The 17,155-nt window shown below is 44.0% G+C and overlaps 2 protein-coding genes across 3 annotated transcripts in view; both read left to right on the forward strand.

The window, feature by feature from the left end:
* The window catches only part of syne2b (spectrin repeat containing, nuclear envelope 2b), a 73,082-nt gene extending 71,482 nt beyond the window's left edge, over positions 1-1,600 (forward strand). For both annotated transcript variants that reach the window (XM_061675437.1, XM_061675438.1), the window contains 3 exons: positions 78-233; positions 326-567; positions 990-1,600. In XM_061675437.1, the coding sequence (XP_061531421.1) occupies positions 78-233; positions 326-567; positions 990-1,593 (1,002 nt within the window). In that variant the 3' untranslated portion in view covers positions 1,594-1,600. The remainder of the gene's footprint in view (positions 1-77; positions 234-325; positions 568-989) is intronic.
* LOC133401906 (nesprin-2-like) lies at positions 1,600-16,833 on the forward strand. The gene is made up of 18 exons (XM_061675439.1): positions 1,600-3,052; positions 3,358-3,689; positions 3,772-3,904; positions 3,984-4,184; positions 4,421-4,677; positions 6,292-6,451; positions 6,937-7,089; positions 7,482-7,622; positions 7,839-8,015; positions 8,209-8,346; positions 11,480-11,665; positions 11,753-11,866; positions 11,941-12,093; positions 12,169-12,294; positions 12,356-12,493; positions 13,575-13,748; positions 15,180-15,239; positions 15,996-16,833. The coding sequence occupies exons 1-18, from the start codon at positions 1,775-1,777 to the stop codon at positions 16,146-16,148; spliced, it is 4,074 nt and encodes a 1,357-aa protein (XP_061531423.1). The 5' UTR covers positions 1,600-1,774; the 3' UTR covers positions 16,149-16,833.
* Positions 16,834-17,155: the final 322 nt, after the last annotated feature.

Genomic DNA, 17,155 nt, shown 5'->3' on the forward strand with positions numbered 1-17,155 from the left:
ATGTGTTTTTGTTTTACTAAAAGGATACAAGAAATGCAGGTTTCTTCATTGTATCGTCAACAAATTTGTATTTATAGGAGGCATGTGAGGATTGTTTAGCAGAGCTGATGACGTCCCCCAGCAGTGACCTGGATGGTCTCCTGTGCAGGCTTGTTTCAAATCTCCTGAGCTGTAAGAATCACTCAGCTGAACTCCAGCTGGCAGCCATGAGCCAGCAGGTGAAGGAGGCTGAGGTGAGTCTTCAAGTACATGTGACGTAAATTAGAATAGAAATCGTAATGCTTCTAATAATTAACCTGAGCCACGTTTTGCCTACTGAGTACAGAAGTGTCGAGCCATAGCCCAGGACCAGGCATCTCTCCTGTGCCAGCAGAGGGAAGCAGAAGCTGACAGGTCCAAAGCTCTGAAGTACATGGAGGACCAGTGGAGTGCTGCTGCTCAGGATGCAATCGCTGTCATCCAAAACAAAGTAGACCAGCTTCAGGTTGTGCAGGAATTCTGTCACCAGACTCACAAAGCCAAGACCACATTGGAAAGACTGGCAGCTCAATTGGATGTGTTGAGACTGTACGTTCATCAAGTAGTTTCCTTCTACGCATAATCTTTTCCACATACAGTGGTACCTTGACTTACCCGTTGTCTTAGTTGATTTGGTTAATTTGCGTGTGAGTTGTGGCCTACAGCAGCTCCTTGCAAGTGTTCACATTTTATATTTGTTTGTTTGACTGTTTGCGCCGCTCAATAAATGGCTGAAAGTGCATCGGCCACTGTGGCTCTCCTTCCCCACATGCCAGGGCATTACACCAAACTTGATTGCTCCATTTTTTTTTCACCTCACTCAGAGTGGGGTGAACCTAAAGCTCGCTCGTAACTCGAATTTTGTCACACAAAGCAAAAACCTTTGACTGTTAACTCGAAAAATCATAAGTCATGGTACCACAGTATCTGTTGTACTCTGAAAGTTGTGGACTAAGCTGTTTTTCTTGTAGTTCCCAAGCAGAGAGTGGCCAGGAGGAAGCCAACCGCCTGAACTTCATGAAGAGAACTCTCGAGGAGAAACGGACTGTCCTTGGAGAGTTGCTTGGCATCCATACAAAGCTGTACCCTCTTCTTAGCCGCGCTCATCAAGCAGCTGCGAAGAGTATGCTTCAGACTCGACATCAGGAATGGAGAGAACTGGAGAGAGCTGTGGAGAAAGCATTGCATCATGCAGATGTTCAGTCACATAGCTGCAGCAGTCTTTTGCTGGAGTTATCCCATCTACGGGGACACTTAGAATCAATCAGTGAAGAACCTGAAGCCGAACACCCTGAAGTATCTCTGTGGGATTGCAAGAAAGCAAAGCAGTTGATGATGGCACACGCTGAAGTTAAAGGTGCCCACGTCAAATATCTCCATTTGAAAGAAATGTCAGAGGCACTACCCCCGAGCTTATGGCCAAAAGAAACAGTAGAGATAAAGAAAGCGCTCTTAAATGTCAAAGACCAACTTTGTCTCACAGAGGAACGGATGTCCTCTCAAATCCAGAAAAGCAGTAATCCCGTCATTAAGAAAGTTATGACATTGTGGAGGGAATGGCCTCTCATGGGCTAAGAAGATTGAGAGTGAAATTGAGGGCAGGTGCAATAGGGTGTGCCTTCTCCCTGAGGCGGTTCACCACCAGCTCAGGGCAATTAAAAAGCTGCAGTCTGAGGTCACAGTGAAACGGAGGCAACTCAACTCACAGGTGAAGGCAGCGACAGAACTTCTGCCACAGCTGGACCAGATTGAGGAAATGCCTGTGATGCATTCCCTGTTGGAATATCTTGAAGAGCTTTCAAAGTCAATCACGGAGAAGCTGTCCAAGTCTGTGAAGGACATAGAATCTGGTCTGCAGGTCAGAGAAAAGCTGTCAGAACAGATTGCAAATATCGACTCCTGGGTCGGGACACATCTGCAAAGAGAGACAATGAAGACCATCCGGATGGAATTCATGAGTCCTGGTGAGGTTGATCGCAGTGATCTTGAGATCCAGGAGACCCTTGTTGAGGCAGAAAAGCAGTCTGCTGCCTGTGAAGCTCTTTTAATGAAGAGTAAAGACATTGCTTCTGAGCTTAGCATCACAGAGAACTGCCAGCTTTTTGACAAGCTTATCAACCTCCAGGAAGACATCAGCAACATTAGTAGCCATGAAAGGGTCAACAAAAAAGAGCTTGATGAACATGTCCAAGCTATAGAATCAAACAAGAGAGAGCTAATCACTGTTGAAAGAAGCCTAAGGCAGATGCAAGAAGAACTGAACAAACTGAGGTTCCCCGTCACAACAGAATTGCTGCAAATTTTGGAATCTTTCAAACAAATGCTTTTGGAGCACAAGTCCAAGATTGACCTTCTCCAATACTGGATTCAGGAAGATAAGACAAGTGAATTGTATTCAGTCACTGCTGAAATTCATAACAAACTGACTACCCTGCAATTAAAGGCCAGAGACCACGAGAAGTACCTCAACATGAGGCAGACTGTGGAGGACCTTAAAGAGGCTGTCGAGGAGCAGCTCTGTCAGACCAAAGAAGACAGCCAGGTGGAGGAAAAGTACAAGATCTACCAGAAGCTTCTTTTTCACTTCCCTCTGATAAAAAGACTTTGCAAGGAGGTTGGATCGAAACTCCATATGATCTCAACTGACCTATATCCTTCTCAGCTGTGCTCAGAGCAACAGAGACTTCAACAAAACGAGGAGCGCTTTAAAACATTGGAAATGAAAACCCTCAGCAATCTCAGCATTATCGAGTGGTCTCTGGTTAAAGAACTTGATCTCGACTCAGAGAGGAAAGTCATGCGAGCCTTCCTCTGGGATGCTCACCAGGAGCTTCAGAACCCCCTACCGATGACGCCAAATGAAACATGCATTAATAAGGAATACCAGAGGATCCTGTTTTTGAAAAATATGGTTGAGTCGCGAATGAGAGCACTAGAATTTCTAGAGCATAATAAAGGCAACACGGAAGGAACCGGATCATCAGATCTTGAAGACTTGAAGAATGTCTTTCTACGTGAATGTGACTCACAATTGGCAAGTGGGCCTTTTCTGCTTTTTTTCCAGGATTGCCAGCAGCTGGGTATGCTTGTAGATACTTAAGGAAATTTGACTGCTCATCCAAAGGATGTTTTATCCTACCTGAATCCAGAGAGCCAATTGTTGTCAGTTATGTGTATTTATTTAGTTACCAGGAAGCAAGTGGTTCCCAAGTTCCTTTTTAGAATCTACAACCTTGCCAGTCTGTCCTCAATCCATCATTAATGATCCCGTTTGTTTTAGTATTTAGCTATGAGCTCTGACATAACAACAGTCTGTGATGTTGATTATTTGTGTTATAGGACAATATCTCTGATGCAAGGACATCACTGAGAAACTACACCCATACTGTAAAACAAGCACTGCAGTTCTTGAGGGACTTTGAGGTCTCTCTGCTGCCCCTTCCTGCCTTAACTGGAATCTGTTGTGAAAAGTTGGAGGAGACGCAGGTCATCTTGGCCTCACTGGAGGATCATTTCCAGCCTTACATGGACCAGTTGAGCCAAGTTGCCCTGCATCCTTTACTGTCCCCCGTGGAGTTAGAGCGACTCCAAGAGAGTATTCTGAGCCAGCTCCTAGTGAGGATGTCCACACTTAAAGCAAATGGTTACCTTCAATTGGAGAATCTCAGCAGGTTGTACATATACTCATCTGTGCTTACTCCAAGAGTATATAGCGTAGCCTCTCTATTCTAACTGGTAAAAATTGTTTCACAGCTGTGCAGAAAACTACAGAAAATACACAAAATTCCATGACAAAATTAGGAAAGCCGAGGCTAGCCTGGAGCAGTTTGCCTCTCAGAAGGTCAACTCGCTAGCCGACTGCAGTGAGCAGCTGGAAAAGCTTAAAGTACGCATCAGACCGCCAGTCACACAGTGAAACAAAGTACATGTACCTGACTTGCACTACTCTGTTGGCTCTGGTGCAGATTCTGCAAGAGGATCTGGACTCTGTACAGAATCATCTTGAGGAGATGGTGGAGTGGTGTCCAGAGCAGAGGTGCCGAGGACACCGAGAGACCTCCATGGCTGCAGCCTGGAAACGCGTGACAAAACTCCGCCTTTGCTCACAACAGCTGACTGCGAGACTCAAACAGAGGATTGTAGAATGGAGTGACATCACCCGCAGTGTACGTCTTCGCAGGCGTGACACAGTAGTTGAAAGCTACTGTCTGCTCAGTACAGTGGTGCCAACTCTCATTTTCTGGGAATGTTGCTAAAGGGTTTATTTTTTTACCAAAAGTTGCTGAATGATGTCATTGTGTGATGATGTTTACTGTTATTATTTACGTTGACATTTTTGTAATTACACAGCGGCATTACTCAAATTGACCGGCCATCTCAGCAGTTTGCGTTGGTTTCTCAGGTGGAGAAAGCCTCCGCTGTGCTGCAGCAGGTGGAGGAGGAGCTCCCCGAGCCTGCCCCGTTGATGGCCTCCACTAAAGGACTTCTTGACCTGCAGCAGCGCTGGGAACAATACCAGGACAGACTGGACTGCGAACATCATGCACTTTCCATCCTCGAATTACGTGTAGCCAGGCTGCTAGGTGTCCCTGCCAATATGGAACAGGCACCAACTCCATTCTATCTGCAGCTGCAAGCGATGCAGACAGTCTATGACACGTAAGTGGTTATATGTGCACCAGTGGCAGGTGGTGCATTTGGCCTTTTGTGGGGGTTTAGCTGACTTAATCCACCTCTTAAAACTTAATCCACCTCTTAATACCACCAATATCACGTCACAATTACAGAAACCATCAATACTGTACAAATAAGCAATGTTAAAAGCACACAACTGTACAACGTACATCATCTGCAGGATCATCTTCACAACCAATATTTACCTAATAAAATGGCCAAAAAAATAAAATAAAAATCATACCCAGGGAGGCACTGTGGACAAGTAGATAAGAAGTCTTCTTCCCAGTTCTGGTCAATTCTGTGTTCGAATCTGGGCTCTGGCCTTCCTGTGTGGAGTTGTTCTCCCTGTGCTTGCGTAGGTTTTCTCCGAGTACCTCCTTGCACATCCCAAAACATGCATCTTGGGTTAAATGAAGACTCAAAATTGTCCGAGGTGTGAATGCTTGTTCGTCTATATGTGCCCTGCGATTGGCTAACGACCTGTCCAGGGTTTACCCTGCCTCTCGCCTAAGGTCAGCTGGGATAGGCTCTCGCTCATCCGTGACCCTATTGAGGGCAAGGACTGTAGAAAATGGATGGACATCATACCCACCAGATATTCCGATTATTAAATGTGCTAATATGTGGAGATTGCAGCGGACGTGTTTGCTAGCCGAACTTGGCTTGCTCCGACCAACCAATCAGATGATGGAAAAATGCTAACGAGAAAACTGTCCAATTGCTAAAATAGTGAAGTTACATGGGCCGCACTACTGATTCTGAAGACCTACGACAGATTAGATTTTATTTCAACCTTTTAAAGAGGAAGATTTACAAATGGCAAAATAGAAAATTTACAGGTTAAAAATGAAAGTAGGTCATTTAGGTCATTAAGTAGTTTAGGTCATTAAGTAGGCAAAATAGAAAATTTACAGGTTAAAAATGAAAGTAGCAGAAGCAAAACTTGTGAAATTACACCCTCTGACGATACGTGTGTGTGTGTGTGTGTATATATATATATATATATACACGCACACACGTGTGTGTGTATATAAGAAAAATAGATGAATAATTTAAAAAAATATTTGTTGACAACTGAATCAACAACTGAATGCATAAGTTTTTTTAAATTAAAATTGAAACAAAATAGAATACAGAGAATGTGATATTTACATGGAAATCATACGGTATGGATAATGTGGATCAAGATTGATATTTTTCCAGATTTTTTAAAATTTGAGATTTGAACAGTGGTGTGATTTAATATTGTTGAGTTCCAGTGTTAGTTCATTCCCCAATTTAGTGTATTTTATTGAAGTACAGTGCATTAGATTGATTACATTAGATTGACATGGCAACAAATAGATCCTCGAATTTGATTGGACAATAGAATGTGTTATCCACATACACGTATTGTAAGTGGTAAAGCCAAGAGAAACGCTATCAAATGAAGAGAATAGCTTGTCGGGAATCAATACAATGTCATGGAACAAATATTAGAATTTTGGTTGTAAATGGAGGTCAGTACTTATGATAGTGGTCAGGCCACTGCTAATCACAAGCTGACTTATGGAAACTTGGAAAAATATTTGTTTTAGATGTTTTGTTTTTCCTTAGCCTCAACCAGAGGAGCCGAGAAGGTTTGGAGTGGATCAAGCTGGAGCTGGAGGAGAAAGAAAAAGTGCAAGAAGAGCTGCAGGTGGTTTGGGTTTGGTTGACGGCGGCTGACAGTCTTTTGTCAGACATAGATCCAAGCAGCAGCCCAGCAAAACTGAAGGTATGAACACTGTCCAGCTCCATGACAAAAACTCACGTGCCTGAGTAGTGTCTGCTCTTTCCACAATGGTCATTGCACCGGACTCTTGCTCTATTAGTCATTCACACTGCTCTAATAGCTAGAGGACTCTGCACCTTTTTGCACAATTGTCGAAAAAATAAAAATTTGTACCGGCATTACCAGATTACTAGCAACCTTTTATTGCTCAGTGACTGTTTTTCTCAATGTCTTTATGTCTCAAAATTGTTCTTGGTCAATTGACTGTCTGTTGTCGTACTAGAGCGGCTCCAACTACCGGAGACAAATTCCTTGTGTGTTTTAGACATACTTGGCAAAATAAAGATGGTTCTGATTCTGATATACTGTACACTGCTTGGATGCATTAAAATTTTATGTGGACAGTCGAAGCTACAAATACAAGTTTGACAAGTTTTCAAGAGTGGTAGTCTGTGGTGTGAGCCATGTCCGCCCTTCGGTGGTTCCAGGGGATCCACAGCCAATTGTGCATCCAGAAAGCTCTGGTCCATCGCATCAAGGAGAGACTGAAGTCAAAGTACTTTGAATCTGACATGGTCCCTGTCGAGATCAACGGCCAACTTCAGGAGATCCAAAAGACTCTGGACCAAGTCGAGGATAAGGTAAACAAACGATGTCTGTGCAGATTCTCAGTCATCCAGGTAATGTTAATCTACAAAAGTTGAATGAAGACAATTGGACCCTCGTTGGTCGTTGAAGATGTTTAATCTTTAATCGAAATGACTTCTTCAGTTCAAAATTTTAGGTGTGGAGAGACATTAATAGGAGGACTCCACACCTAAAGTTTTGAACAGTAGAAGCCTTTTGGCATAAATGTTAAATGTCTTAAGAACTAAAAACAGTCCAGTTGCCTCCATCCAACTTTTGCAGGTAAACAAATTACCTTGATGGCATGTTAACACATTGGGCATGAGAAGAAGTCCTTATAGTCCTAACCTAACTCCTCCGTGCTTCTGTACCTGGTGACCCCTTTTTGCCTGATTTGTCCGTTCAGGTTGAAGAGGCGATCGAGAAGAGTGGACCCGTGCACAGAATCGCAGCAAAGCTCCTCGAGACGCAAGCTGGCCTGAGGTCAGTGCAAGAGAGGCTGGAAGACAGAAGTTCCAGTGTGGCAGAAGCAAAGCTCGCTCAGAAGGTGGGTGGGGCTCTCGTGGAGCTTGTGAACCTCTGGCTTGAGACCATTTTCCTATGGAGATGTTCTGTTCCTGCTCACTAGCCTGGAGCAGTTTGCCTCTCAGAAGGTCAACTCGTTACATGTCCACAACCCTGGAGGGGTTGTGGACATGTAAATACATTTGAACCTGTAGTGTAGGTGACTTCTAACTCTATGTGCTGTTGCATCTGTGTGCAGATGGTGTGGGACAAGCTGAACAAGTGGCACTCGTGTGTTGCGGCGCTGGAGTCTGACGTGCAGGGCTTGGAGAGTCCACAGGAGGCACTGTACCTCACAGAAAGATTGGTGGAGGTGCAGCAGCTCCATGTACAGCTCGTCAAACAGGCAGAGCAGAAGACAACACTCCTTAGCAGGGTGGAAAAACTTTTTTGTTACGTTTTCAGCTTGACAATGAATATTTAATTGTTGTGATTAAATACAGAAGCAGCTTTCATGAACATTATCGGAGCTTCAAATTCATAAAAAAAGATTATGGATGTTACCCCTGTGCTGCAATTGCATTTGTGATCGAGCTTGATGCCAACTGTTATCTTGTGCTTGTGGTCAGATGCAAACTTGGCTTGAGGAGCATCAGGAAATGATCAACAGCTCCAAGAGTTGGATGTCGGACTCTCAGTCGTGGCTCGCCGCTCCGCGCACTTACACCACGGCTAAATGTCTGAGTGAACACGTTGGAGCTCTGCAGGTCAGCAGAAGCACAAAGCTTCAACCAAATGAGCCTCCTTGCCCCAAAACTGTCCTCCATGTTGTTTTTAGGTTTGAAGATGATGCCCTAATACAGTGTTTCCCAAATTTTATTGAGCAAAGGTACCCAGCGTTTTACATTAGAAGAATCTCACACAAAGCTCTTATTCTGTTCTAAGAATGGCAACAGATGGATACACGTTTATTTTACCTTCTGACATCGAATGGATGAACATTTCATTGTTCTGCCTGTCACTATATGTCGCTAGCAAAGATAGATGAACAAAGAAGTACAGCGGAAAGTATTCAGACCACCTTAAATCTTTCACTCTTTTTTGTATTGCAACCATTTGCTAAAATAATTTAAGTTCATTTTTTCCCTAATTAATGTACACACAGCACCCCATATTGACAGAAAAAAAAAAAGAATTGTGGAAATGTTTCCAGGTTTATTAAAAATGAAAAATTTGGGGATCCTCTGCCATTCCTCCTTGCAGATCCTCTCCAGGTCTGTCAGGTTGGATGGTGAACGTTGGTGGACAGCAATTTTCAGGTCTCTCCAGAGATGCTCAATTGGGTTTAAGTCAGCGCTCTGGGTGGGGCATTCAAGAACAGTCCCTGAGTTATTCTGAAGCCACTCCTTCGTTATTTTAGCTGTGTGCTTAGGGTCATTTTCATGTTGGAAGGTGAACCTTCAGCCCAATCTAAGGTCCTGAGCACTCTGGAGAAGGTTTTTGTCCAGGATATCCCTGTACTTGGCCGCGTTCATCTCTCCTTCGATTGCAACCGGTCGTCCTGTCCCTGCAACTGAAAAACACACCCACAGCATGATGCTGCCACCACCATGCTTCACTGTTGGGACTGTATTGGACAGGTGATGAGCAGTGCCTGGTTTTCTCCACACATACCGCTTAGAATTAAGGCCAAAAAGTTCTACCATGGTCTCATCAGACCAGAGACTCTTATTTCTCACCATCTTGGAGTCCTTCAGGTGTTTTTTTTTTTTTTTTTTTATAGAAAACTCCACGCTGGCTTTCATGTGTCTTGGACTGAGGAGAGGCTTCCGTTGGGCCACTCTGCCATAAAGCCCCATCTAGTGGAGGGCTGCAGTGATGGTTGACTTTCGAGAACTTTCTCCCATCTCCCGACTGCATCTCTGAAGCTCAGCCACAGTGATCTTTGGGTTCTTTACCTCTCTCACCAAGGCACTTCTCCGCCGATTGCTCAGTTTGGCCGGACGGCCAGCTGTAGGAAGGGTTCTGGTCTTCCCAAATGTCTTCCATTTAAGGATTATGGAGGCCACTGTGCTCTAAGGAACCTGAAGTGCAGCAGAAACGTTTTTGTAACCTTGGCCAGATCTGCGCCTTGCCACAATTCTGTCTCTGAGCTCTTCAGGCAGTTCCTTTGACCTCATGATTCTCATTTGCTCTTACATGCACTGTGAGCTGTAAGGTCTTTCCTTTCCTAATTAGGTCCAATCAGTATAATCAAACACAGCTGGACTCCAATGAAGGTGTAGAACCATCTCAAGGATGATCAGAAGAAACGAACAGCACCCAAGTTAAATATATGAGTGTCACAGCAAAGGGTCTGAACACTTATGGCTGTGTGATATTTCAGTTTTTCTTTTTTAATAAATCTTCAAAGATTTCAACAATTCATCTTTTTTCTGTCAATATAGGCTGCTGTGTGTACATGAGGAAAAAAATGAACTTAAATGATTTTAGCAAATGGCTGAAATATAACTGAGTGAAAAATTTAAGCGGGTCTGAATACTTTCCATACCCACTGTACTTATAATTTAAAAATAATTTTTGAAATTGGATAATTTCCCGTGGCGCCATTGGTGATCTCAAACAGTACACTAGTGTGCCATGGCACCCTGGTTGGGAATCACTGCATTAATCGACCACTTCATGTTTGTAAACAATAGGCAGGAGGATACTTGGGGTGGCAGAACACGAGTGAATACCGCTCACCTCATTTGAAACCATTAGAAAAGCTTGTGTTTGGGGCTACGCCGCCAGATATAGCACTATTTTTTTATTCATTTCTTTTTTTTTTTCCCCATTTTCCTCCCAAAAACTATAATTAATCCAGCAGGATAAATCGAGTGGATGTCAGATAAATTGGTTTGTGTGGTAGAGGCAAATGTGGAGGACCCAAGCGCAGGGAGGAGAGGCAGTCGTGCAGGATGTACTCAAAAGATTTACTACAGAAAAATGGAATACAAATAGTACTTCATCCATCCATCCATTTTCCGTAATGCTTATCATCACTCGGGCGGTGGGCGTGCTGAGCCTATCCTAGCTGACTCTGGGCGAGAGGGGAGGTACAGCCTGATCTGGTCATCAGCCAATTGGATGGCAAAAAAAAAAAAAAAAAAGCACTACAGCATGATAAAAAAAAAAATACTCTCCAGAAAAAAGTCCAAACGTCATTAGAAAAAGTAACAAAGGAACACGGGATAAACAACACTCAACACTGAAGACTATATGGGAAACATGATTACGAAGGCTACGTAACGTGAACGCAACAATGACCCGACACAGACTGACAGAAACCAGGGAACTAAACACAAACAAATTGACGAGACAATGAGGCACATCCGGACAAGACATGAGTAGTAGACTCAAGTAACAGGGCTGGCGAGAAGAGGGAAACGAAAACCTAACGAGTTGACAAGACATGAACAAGGGACACAGAAAAACACGACATACCATGAAACAAAATAAGTCTAATCTAAACATAGTCCACAACGACGCATATCATGGCACAGTCGCTCAATGATCATGTTAACCATGTCGGACTTTCCACTAAGTCTATTTTTTAATCAGCTTACCTGTAGAAATGTAAATGACGGCAGGTGTTCTGTCTTCCTTCCAAGCAATTTAACACACGTAACATCTTCTTTTGGACCAACATTTCACACATTCAACCTATGGCGGTACGAGAAGAAGGCTAAAAATCATCATTGAAGCCATTTCCCCTGTTTTCTCAGTCGCTCTTGCCTTGGTCAAAAGACACGTAAGGGGTTTGTTTAACTAGTGGTGCCGTTGGAGAATGCTTCGCCTTTTGCCGCTCAGAAGACGAGTGAGGTTATGTTGAATTGGTCTCTGTCGCTGTTGTCTCAGACGGTGTTGAATGACTCGGAGCAGATCCGAACCACGTTGCAGGGTTTCACTTCAGTCCTGGACCAAATCTCTCAAGTGGTCGAAGTCTCGACTCTTCGGGAACAATTGGCGGAAGCCGACCTCCAAGTGGCAGCCGTTCAGGACAGTTTTGCGGCTCCATTGTCTCGACTTGAGCAAGCTGCTGCTGTAAGGCCTAGATTGGTAACGTTCGTGTCTTTTGTCTCTGCTTCTTTGCGTTGCTGATGTCTGCTTCTGTCGTCTTCTGGCTCAAAGGAGGTCAACATGATGGAGACTGAAGTCAGGAAGATGCAGAATAACATTGCTGAGATTAAGACTATCTTCTGTTCTCCAGAGACATTGCCCAGCCTCAAGGAGAAACGTCTGAAGGTAAAGTGACTGTTCTCTCCTCAATGAAATACAAATAAGTCCTTGCCTACTCAAAGCTCTTTGACAACTCCCAGATGGTTGAGCAGAAGATCCAGTCCATGAGGAGCAGCATAGCAGACATCCAGAAATCCAAACTGGACCTTCATCTTCCAGAGAAGGGAGAGGAGACCTTGACTGTCTTTAGTGTCATCAATCAGCTACAAACTTTGCTGCTGGAACTGGAGAAGGTTAGTCAGTCAATCAGCTGAACAGTTACTAGGTCAGTCAGTGGGCCACAACAAAGTGTTTTGCTCACATTGTAGAAGGTTCCAGCTCTGTTCATCCAGCATCTTCCGACTCAGACTCAACATACTCAACAGGTTCAAGGCAGAGCCCAATTCGCGACATCCCAATCAGAACTAGAGAAATCCAGCTCAGAAGAGGCTGAGGTGAGTTGTAATTCTCATCAAAAGTCCAAACAAACGAGTCCTTGACGATGTCGCCTGTTAGGTGGGCGATGGTGAGCCGGGCCGCATCAGGATTGCACACGTCGAGGACAAATTGCTACAACGCTCTGGAGACTCGCTGATGACAGCGAAAAGAGCGACGCCTGAGCAGAGACGCTCGGAGATGGCCGACAGTGGGCCGGTAAGGACCACGAGACCAGAACCCAGACTAAAAGCACATAAATATTGATGAATGTCGTACAAATTCAATATGCATATAAAATAATGAACATTTAAGCATTCTCACTGGATTTTCATTCTCATGGGCTTTGAGTGGCTCCTGGAAACATCTCACATTCTCGGACAGCACAATTAGTTTGGTTTTAAGCCCTAAGACGGCTCCTCTGCACCTTGGAAGGCTTCTACTAGTGAGCCTAAGCCAGAGGAACATTCTGACCTTTTAGAAGAACATAAAACTCCTGGATATGCTTCGGGCAGGACGTAGTTACCCGCCCATTGTGTTGAGAATGCAAAACAAGAAGGTGGACGTCGACTCTCAACACAACATATGGAACGCAATACCTTAGGCATTTCTGCCATGTAGGGGTATTCACAGCACTTCAATGCAGTACTGTACAGTTTTTTTGATACATTTTATGCTCGCATTTTTTTGTGTGTGTTCAAATACTGTACATTTGCAATGCGTTTGAAAATTGTGGGAGGGGTAATCATTGTGGCGGCACGGTGGACGACTGGTTAGCACATCTGCCTCACAGTTCTGAGGACCGGGGTTCAAATCCGGCCTGGTCTGTGTGGAGTTTGCATGTTCTCCCCGTGACTGTGTGGGTTTTCTCCGGGTACTCCGGCTTCCTCCCGCATCCCAAAAACATGCGTGGTAGGTTGGTTGAAGACTCTAAATTGCCCATAGGCGTGCATGTGTGTGCGAATGGATGTTTGTTTCTATGTGCCCTGCAATTGGCTGGCGACCAGTTCAGGGTGTACCCCGCCTCTCGCTCGGAGATAGGTGGGACAGGCTCCAGAATTCCCGCAACCCTTGTGAGGATAAGCAGTACAGAAAATGGATGGATGGGTAATCATTGTCAGTCTGCATGCCAACAACTACTAACGGCTTCGAATCAACTTGATGTAAACTTCACTGAAGTGTTCCTCAGCCAAGAAACACAGTTTTCACATTTGTGGTTTCACGCAAAAAAAAATGAGGCAGGTCGCAGCTACCCCGTCGTCATTGTCCGCTTTCGAGCATGTTGGTCTTGTTTCTGCAGCGAGGGCGTGACGGCGGTAGTGGCGATGGGGGTGACACTGACGGTGGCGGTGGCGAGGTGCTCCCAGCTGAGGAGGCCTGTCAGAAAATGGGAGGGGAGGCGCCGGAACTGAAGGCAGGTGCAGGAGGTGTTTTGTGGTGGCTCTGGGATACTTTCCAGGGTGCTTCCCCAGAGGTAACAAAGTCAGCCATCGAAGGCCACTACTACTTCTTCCTCAGTCTCTGTTTTTGCTCATCCCACTTGTGCTTACCTTTAATCTCCGCTCAGAGTTTCCATAAATCATCTCGGGCCGCTTTTCCACTGTACACTACCTACTTGGCTCAGACCCTTTCTGCAGTACGTTGGGCCGGAATTCAGGACTCGCTTCAGTCATAATTCTGAATATTCTTATTTTGTTGTTGTTATTTTTATTACTGTATATTATTTCTTGATATGCTTATTTCATTGAATGTGTTCTACAGTTTGTTTTCTTTTTTGTTAATTTAATTAACTATGGCACATGCTTTGCTAAGTTTGAAAAAAACGTGTTAAATGTATGAGACTGTTTTGCTAAAACAGACAAAATCACAGAAGTTCGTATACTAATGGCTGCAAGTTCTGAGCCACCGGGACCCACCAAAAAGACTGATGCTAGCTAGGATGAATACGTTAGATGATGAAACAGGCAGTTTTTTGGATTGCAAAAGACCAGGACGACTGAGGTCTGTTCATTCATTCATTCTTCTTCCATTACGCTTATCCTCACTCGACCTCAGGGTCGCGGGTGTGCTGGAGCCTATCCCAGCAATCTTCGGGCGAGAGGCGGGGTACATCCTGAACTGGTCGCCAGCCAATCGCAGGGCACATATAAACAAACAACCATTCACACTCACGGGCAATTTAGAGTCTTCAATCAACCTTGCATGCATGTTTTTGGGATGTGGGAGGAAACCGGAGTACCCGGAGAAAACCCAGGCAGGGGGAGAACATGCAGACTCCCCACAGGCCGGGCCGGGATTTGAAACCCGGTCCTCAGAACTGTGAGGCTGATGTGCTAGTGAGGATCAGCGAAATGGAAGATGAATGAATGAATGAACAGATCTCAGTGGTCCTGGTCTTTTGCAATCCAAAAAACTGCCTGTTTCATCATCTAGCGTATTCATCCTGGGATAGGCTCCAGCACACCCGCGACCTTAGTGAGGATAAGCAGAACGGAAGATGAATGAATGAAAGAATGACTCATCTACAATCAGAATGACTCATCTACAATTAGCTTAGCCTGTTGCTGTGCCTAATTTAGCTGTGCCTTTGGATGCTACAGTAGTTTACGCCGCAGTCGCCACACAGCTGCAGCACTCCATTTTCTTGCTGCCCTCATTCTCCTCGCAGATAACATTTGTTATCACTACTTGGTGAAAAGGCTTTTTTCAGTTGCTAACACACAGCCTACTGGCACATCATTTCTAACATCTTGGAAATAATCCTTCAAAATATCTTGTCTACTTGTCGCTTGCTTCACTGTCAAGAACTTCTGCAGTTAATCTAGTTTGCAGTGACCAAACCTTTTTTCTTCCATCATGTTAGTTTATTTCTTTTTTATATTGTCTTTTTCATTGTTTGCATCAGGAAGTCAGCAGCGTTAGTGTCCCAGAAAGGAGCCAAGCTTCATGCGGACAAAGTCAACAGGTAATATAAATACTGTATATTCATAACTATGTTCATGTGTTGCGGATGCTGTTTGATTATTGACGGCTTAGTAGACTACTACCTTACTCCAATTTTGGCTGGGAACACAAAGCTGAAAATCGACCAAGCGGGGTCTCCTAACTGGTAAAACAAAGTTGGAGGCACACGTAAGTCCAGGCACCATTGTACTGGAAAAATCTTACACCGCACCACCACACTAAATTGTCACAAATACTGAAATTATGATCATCTCGTCTCAACTTTCTTGACTCTGACATTTGGTCCTTTTTAGTTGAACACTTTCATTCCGTTATGAACGAGTGCACAGAATATTCAACCTCAAAGCAGGAAAACACAAATTTGAGCAAGCAACAAGGCGAAATGTAGCAAAGCATACAATCGAACAAGGACAAATGGCAAAATGTAGACAATATTCGGGCAGCTAGCTCCTGTCTATCTAGCGCTTAAGAACCTGACTAATGAGGATCACGCAGAGCCTGTGTCCGCCAGAGGCTCCAAGCGCTTTTCCACACAACCGAAACAAAAACACAGCAGCCAACAGAAACATACCATCATGACATTTTTTGGAATGAATGCCAAAAGGTGCATACACAGGCTCATTGGTTGTTTTAATTAAGTGAGATTGGTTGGGAATCACTGCTCTAACATACCTTGAAGGAAACGAACGAGTTGCATTTGTGTTGACGTCCACTCACCTCACTGTTTGTTTGTTTGTTTGTTTGTTTGTTTGTTTAGGGCTCTGGTGCCCCCGATGATAGTTCCTCTGAGGCTATATCCTCAACCCTGGACTCAGTCAGATGTCAGAACTTCCCCGATCGCATGGTAAACACCTCCACCTCCACCGTCTCCAAAGCTCAGCCCCCCCAGCAGAGATGTTTGCTTTGCTAGCTGTAGAAACCCTTCAAGTCTTCTCATTGCCAACCTGACTTGAATGAAGCCAGCTTCTTTTAGAGCCAAAGAACACCCGTGTCCCTCCATGTGTTTCCATGGCAACATCGTTAGCTAATTAGCAAGTAGCCATGCAGGCCAATGTTTACAATGAGAGTGATTTAGTTTGTTTGTGTGTGTTTTTAGCATGTGAGCTAGCAAGAGTGCCGCATGGACCTGATCGATGTTTTCGTAAAAGTTACTAATAGACAAACTCCATGTTGTGTTTTATAATCATGTTTGCTGATATGCTAATATGCTTTTTGTATTTCCACACGCTAAGTCTGTTTACTCTGCCAACGTTATTAATAAAAGTGATGAAAAGTCTTTACTCAATAAAATGAGGCCTTGAGGCCATGAAAATGCACTTTTGACATGTTTACTCATTTAACTCACCACTGCTGGCAGGTGATGTTATGATTAGGTTTGCTTAACATGAAATCATTGAACCTCATTGGTTGTTTTGAAGATGTACATTGACACGATGTGAAAGTTGTGTTTTCACCTGGCAGCATGAACCTGACGAGTCTTACAAGGTCTGCATGGATCACGCGTCCTCCTCTTCGCCTTTTCCCTGTTTTTCTTTATCGTCTTCTTGACTTGCTTTTCTTTCCACTTTGCAAACAAGCAGAAGTGCCAATAAATCACCAACATTGATCCACTTCTAAGTCTCTTTCTGTCTTTGTGTCTTTGCTCATCACGGGACAAATAACAAAAAATAATAACACTCACAGATTTGCTTTGATCCTTCTTTGCCTATTCAACAGTTTGATAACACGATGAGAAATGTGACGATGACCTAATCAATTTTTTGTTTTACTAAGAAATGTGACGATGATGTTATCAAGTTGTTGTTTTACTACCCTAACCAGAAGGTGGCGCACTTGTTCCTAGGTGTTAATTTTTAATTGTAATACAAGAAAAAAAAGGCCATGCTAACTTGATTATCAAGGCCTGTATAATGGGTC

Source organism: Phycodurus eques, chromosome 4 (genome assembly GCF_024500275.1).
Source record: "Phycodurus eques isolate BA_2022a chromosome 4, UOR_Pequ_1.1, whole genome shotgun sequence".
Classification (NCBI taxonomy): Eukaryota; Metazoa; Chordata; class Actinopteri; order Syngnathiformes; family Syngnathidae; genus Phycodurus; species Phycodurus eques.